The sequence below is a fragment of the Salvelinus alpinus genome, chromosome 26 (genome assembly GCF_045679555.1).
Source record: "Salvelinus alpinus chromosome 26, SLU_Salpinus.1, whole genome shotgun sequence".
In the NCBI taxonomy this organism is placed as follows: Eukaryota; Metazoa; Chordata; class Actinopteri; order Salmoniformes; family Salmonidae; genus Salvelinus; species Salvelinus alpinus.
Window position 1 is genome coordinate 23,453,134 of NC_092111.1, and position 6,186 is coordinate 23,459,319.

At 42.1% G+C, this 6,186-nt stretch overlaps 1 protein-coding gene across 3 annotated transcripts in view; it reads left to right on the plus strand.

Moving 5' to 3' along the window:
* The window catches only part of adcy2b (adenylate cyclase 2b (brain)), a 92,123-nt gene extending 88,013 nt beyond the window's left edge, over positions 1 to 4,110 (plus strand). For all 3 annotated transcript variants that reach the window (XM_071368305.1, XM_071368306.1, XM_071368307.1), the window contains one exon: positions 3,094 to 4,110. In XM_071368305.1, coding sequence (XP_071224406.1) covers positions 3,094 to 3,246 — 153 coding nt within the window. In that variant the 3' untranslated portion in view covers positions 3,247 to 4,110. The remainder of the gene's footprint in view (positions 1 to 3,093) is intronic.
* Positions 4,111 to 6,186: the final 2,076 nt, after the last annotated feature.

Below are 6,186 nucleotides of genomic sequence, written 5' to 3' on the forward strand. Positions count from 1 at the left end.
GAGCAGTTCCTCCAGGTTTGGGGGAAGGGAAGCGTTGCTTACTCCTGTTTAAAGATTTTGTAGATGAGATAAAGGTGATCTGGGATTCCACTCATTCAGCCATGCTGGTGCTACCAGGTTATAGCGATTTCTTGAATGTAGAGAAGGGTTTCCTAACTGGCGGCCCGCGGGTCGTCTTATTCGGCCCCCTAAGTTTTCTGAATAAAGTATAAATACACAATATACATATACATACATACATATATACAGTTGAAATTTGAATTTTACATACACCTTAGCCAAATACATTTAAACTCAGTTTTTCACAATTCCTGACATTTAATCAGAGTAAAAATTCCCTGTCTTATGTCAGTTAGTATCACCACTTTATTTTAAGAATGTGAAACGTCAGAATAATAGTAGAGAGAAAGATTTATTTCAGCTTTTATTTCTTTCATCACATTCCCAGTGGGTCAGAAGTTTACATACACTCAATTAGTATTTGGTAGCATTGCCGTTAAATTGTTTAACTTGGGTCAAACGTTTCGGGTAGCCTTCCACAAGCTTCCCACAATAAGTTGGGTGAATTTTGGCCCATTCCTTCTGACAGAGCTGGTGTAACTGAGTCAGGTTTGTAGCCTCCTTGCTCGCACATGCTCCTCTGTTCTTCCCACAAATGTTCTATAGGATTGAGGTCAGGGCTTTGTGATGGCCACTCCAATACCTTGACTTTGTTGTCCTTAAGCCATTTTGCCACAACTTTGTAAGTATGCTTGGGGTCATTGTCCATTTGGAAGACCCAAATGGACAACTTCCTGACTGATGTCATGAGCTGTTGCTTCAATATATCCACCTAATTTTCCTCCCTCATGATGCCATCTATTTTGTGAAGTGCACCAGTCCTTCCTGCAGCAAAGCACACCCACAACATGATGCTGCCACCCCCGTGCGTCACGGTTGGGATGGTGTTCTTCGGCTTGCAAGCCTCCCCCTTTTTCCTCCAAACATAACGATGGTCATTATGGGCAAACAGTTCTATTTTTGTTTCATCAGACCAGAGGACATTTCTCCAAAAAGTACGATCTTTGTCCCCATGTGCAGTTGCAAACCGTAGTCTGGCTTTTTTATGGCGGTTTTGGAGCAGTGGCTTCTTCCTTGCTGAGTGGCCTTTCAGGTTATGTCGATGTAGGACTTGCTTTACTGTGGCTATAGATAATTTTAGACCTGTTTCCTCCAGCATCTTCACAAGGTCCTTTGCTGTTGTTCTGGGATTGATTTGCACTTTTCGTACCAAAGTACGTTCATCTCTACGAGACAGAACGCGTCTCCGTCCTGAACGGTATGACGGCTGCGTTGTCCCATGGTGTTTATACTTGCGTACTATTGTTTGTACAGATGAACGTGGTACCTTCAGGCATTTGGAAATTGCTCCCAAGGATGAACCAGTCTTCTGGAGGTCTACAATTATCTTTCTGAGGTCTTGGCTGATTTCTTTTGATTTTCCCATGATGTCAAGCAAAGAGGCACTGAGTTTGAAGGTAGAGCTTGAAATACATCCACAGGTACACCTCCAATTGACTCAAATTATGTCAATTAGCATATCAGAAGCTTCTAAAGCCATGACATAATTTTCTGGAATTTTCCAAGCTGTTTAAAGGCACAGTCAACTTAGTGTATGTAAACTTCTGACCCACTGGAATTGTGATACAGTGAATTATAAGTGAAATAATCTGTCTGTAAACAATTGTTGGAAATATTACTTGTGTCATGCACAAAGTAGATGTCCTAACCGACTTGCCAAGACTATAGTTTGTTAACAAGAAATTTGTGGAGTGGTTGAAAAACGAGTTTTAATGACTCCAACTAAGTGTATGTAAACTTCCGACTTCAACTGTATATATATTTTTATTTTTACTGTTGGACATAAAAGACTGTAAAATCACCAGGAAATCTGTTCCAAGTGATTTTAATTTTGTACATCTGTTCCAAAGTGTTCCTACGCATAATAGAGAGACACGTGATGGTATAAAAATGTTAGCATTGTTTGAAATTGATATATTTTAGTCAAATATTATATATGTTGTGCTTCTTGTGGTCAATTTGCAGTGTACAAATTGGTTGTTATTATGTTCTGGCGCCCCGACTATCAGCTCAAGAAGAAAATGGTCCCGCGGCTGAATCTAGTTAATGATCCCTGAAGTAGAGGCTATTGAGGAGGCAGGCCTCATTTTCACACCGCTGATGGATGGAAAGCTGGTGAGTTACTTAGCTCCAGATGCTAACAAGGGGGTTAATCCTAGCACGGTGCTCTGAATATACAGTGACAGTTCTCAGCGGATCACCTGGACAACCTGTATCAGGCTGAGGGTGTGGTGGCACGGACGTTAAATGTGGTAACAATGCTGCAGCAGTATCATCATATTGGTATACTGCATGAGCTGAATAAGACCGTGGAGGCGAAGAGTCGGATTCAGAGCTTCTCGACAAAATCCGTGCTATGGCTGGTTTTGTGCTGCGTCTGTCCCGCGGTATTATCCTGGCTGTCGGGAAAAGTTACTGATTGCCGAAGTCCCTGAACCCGGTGTGGGCCGGGTATGAGAAATACGGTACCATGAAAGCACATTGTTTCAATCCAAGGTTCCTTGGTGTTCAGGGGTATTGAGAGAGCGGTGTCGTCCAGGTGTGGCCATAGTAAAACACAGTTCCTTCCGCACGTTCAGACACACGGTTCTCAAGAGTGGTGGATTTGAAAACAAGCATGACAACAACAACAAAAATGATCCCAGTCCTCATGGTGGTGCTCGGTCCCTTCAGGACATAATGTAGGGAGACTGGCAGAGTGCTCCGTCCAGTGGCGGGTTCTGGCATTACTGCTCTGTCTGGCAGGGTTTCAGCTGGGGCACTCGGCGTCTTTTCGCATGTGCCTGAGCGGTACTGAATTGAAGGAATGAATGAGAGCCCCGTTATTATAGCCAGGAAGGCGGAGCTTCCGTGATTTCAGTTTTCCTCTGGTGAATAGGACTGGTCGTTGACTCCCCATAATATGTTATACCTCGTTCCCTCCAGCAGGGAATAGTAGTTATATTCATAACTGTATGTTTTCCCTGCTTCCAGGTAACTGAGGAGACAAGTCGTATCCTAGCGACGCTGGGCTACATGTGTTCGTGTCGAGGCATCATCAACGTGAAGGGGAAGGGAGAGCTCAAAACCTTCTTCGTACACACGGAGATGACCAGATCGCTGTCTCAAGGGACTGTGATGCCTTGAACATCATACACTGAACATTACACACACACACACACGAACACACACACATGCAAACACACTTAAACTATACAAACAAATGTATCTACATACACACAGATAGACTTGCACACACATACACACAGATACGTGCATGCACAAATAAAGCACACACAAACATTCGAGGACTTACACACACACGTAACACACGCACACAGTACTGCCTGCTGTAGTAGAACGTATCAAACAACAGACTTTGTTTACAACAGTAACTCCAGACCACTTCATCTAAACCAGACAGAATGGCAGACAGACAACATTTAGAACAACAAACAGAACAACAGACAGACGGCTGTACATACAGTATTACCTGCATCGTCCCTCCTTAGCTGGACACAGTAGTAACTGAACTTCACAGGGTAACGTTGTCCCTAGATACTGATCTTAGGTCGGTTTTGCATTCCCCTCTCCCCTAATGGTTAAGGTTAGGATGTGTTTAGGGTAAGCTGATCTTAGATCTGTGCGCAAGGGAAATTTCTACCTGGAGTGGATTTCATTGACTGCCTGAGTGGTCGAGTGGTGCAGTGCAGACACAGATAGTCGAAGCCATCTTGGCACCGATAGTCCTTTCACTATTACAGTACTTTTAGTCAGAATTCAAATTAAAATGTGGTGCCAACATGAAGGATAGTTTGCCAAACTGTCTATGGCTAGCCTCTCTCCATGGCTCTGGAGCAGAATGCGTCGTGGACCTCAAGAGCAGTCGGCGAATCAAGAGCTACTGGAGTTTTGTAAGAAAACGAGAAAACAATATCAACAACAGGAGAATGTTTCCATGTTTTGACTCCATCATTTTCTTACTCATTAAAACATTTGTATATAAGTGAACCAATGTGCCTCATGTCATTGAAAGTAAACTATTTATGATTGCACTGAAAGTCCACTAAGTAGTTGATAAAGAGGTAGTTTGATCAAATATTGTACTTTATTATGTACAGTTGAGTCGGAAGTTTACATACACTTTAGCCAAATACATTTAAACTCAGTTTTTCACAATTCCTGACATTTAATCCAAGTAAAAATTCCCTGTCTTATGTCAGTTAGGATCACCACTTTATTTTAAGAATGTGAAATATCAGAATAATAGTAGAGAGAATAATTTATTTCAGCTTTTATTTCTTTCATCACATTCCCAGTGGGTCAGAAGTTTACATATACTCAATTAGTATTCGGTAGCATTGCCTTTAAATTGTTTAACTTGGGTCAAATGTTTCGGGTAGCCTTCCACAAGCTTCCCACAATAAGTTGAGTGAATTTTGGCCCATTCCTCCTGACAGAGCTGGTGTAACTGAGTCAGGTTTGTAGGACTCCTTGCTCGCACACGCTTTCTCAGTTCTGCCCACAAATGTTCTATAGGATTGAGGTCAGGGCTTTGTGATGGCCACTCCAATACCTTGACTTTGTTGTCCTTCAGCCATTGTGCAACAACTTTGTAAGTATGCTCGGGGTCATTGTCCATTTGGAAGACCCATTTGCGACCAAGCTTTAACTTCCTGACTGATGTCATGAGCTGTTGCTTCAATATATCCACCTAATTTTCCTCCCTCATGATGCCATCTATTTTGTGAAGTGCCCCAGTGCCTCCTGCAGCAGAGCACACCCACAACATGATGCTGCAAACCCCCATGCTTCACGGTTGGGGTGGTGTTCTTCGGCTTGCAAGCCTCCCCCTTTATCCTACAAACATAACGATGGTCATTATGGGCAAACAGTTCTATTTTTGTTTCATCAGACCAGAGGACATTTCTCCAAAAAGTACAATCTTTGTCCCCATGTGCAGTTGCAAACCGTAGTCTGACTTTTTTATGGCGGTTTTGGAGCAGTGGCTTCTTCCTTGCTGAGCGGCCTTTCAGGTTATGTCGATATAGGACTCGTTTTACTCTGGCTATAGATAATTTTGTACCTGTTTCCTCCAGCATCTTCACAAGGTCCTTTGCTGTTGTTCTGGGATTGATTCACACTTTTCACACCAAAGTACGTTCATCTCTACGAGACAGAATGCGTCTCCTTCCTGAGCGGTATGACGGCTGCGTGGTCCGATGGTGTTTATACTTGCTTACTATTGTTTGTACAGATGAACTTGGTACCTTCAGGCGTTTGGAAATTGCTCCCAAGGATGAACCTGACTTGTGGAGGTCTACAATTTTTTTTCTGAGGTCTTGGCTGATTTCTTTTGATTTTCCCATGATGTCAAGCAAAGAAGCACTGAGTTTGAAGGTAGGCCTTGAAATACATCCACAGGTACACCTCCAAATGACTCAAATTATGTCAATTAGCCTATCAGAAGCTTCTAAAGCCATGACATAATTTTCGGGAATTTTCCAAGCTGTTTTCCAAGCTGGCACAGTCAACTTAGTGTATGTAAACTTCTGACCCACTGGAATTGTAATGCAGTGAATTATAAGTGAAATAATCTGTCTGTAAACAATGTTGGAAAAATTACTTGTGTCATGCACAAAGTAGATAGTAGTAGTCCTAACCGACTTGCCAAAACTATAGTTTGTTAACAAGAAATTTGTGGAGTGGTTGAAAAACGAGTTTTAATGACTCCAACCTAAGTGTATGTAAACTTCCGACTTCAACTGTATCTCACAAACATGTGCTCCATAGTGTATGAAGTTACAATCTTTGTATTTTAAAATATAAAGTCAGATTTATCTATCTTTAAATCTATCTTTGAATATAGCTCTATATCTATAATCATCTATATCTTTAAATATCTTTACTGCTCAGCACCACACTGACTGTGTATCAGTTGGGTGTGTTGTTCTGTCCGTACATATTTACATTGATAAGACCACCACTTTCCTTTCCCCGCTGCTCCCTCACTATCTCTGGTGTTGCGAATATGGAATATGGAAGCACTGATCGCACAGGAAGCACTGATCTGTATCCCTCCAACAC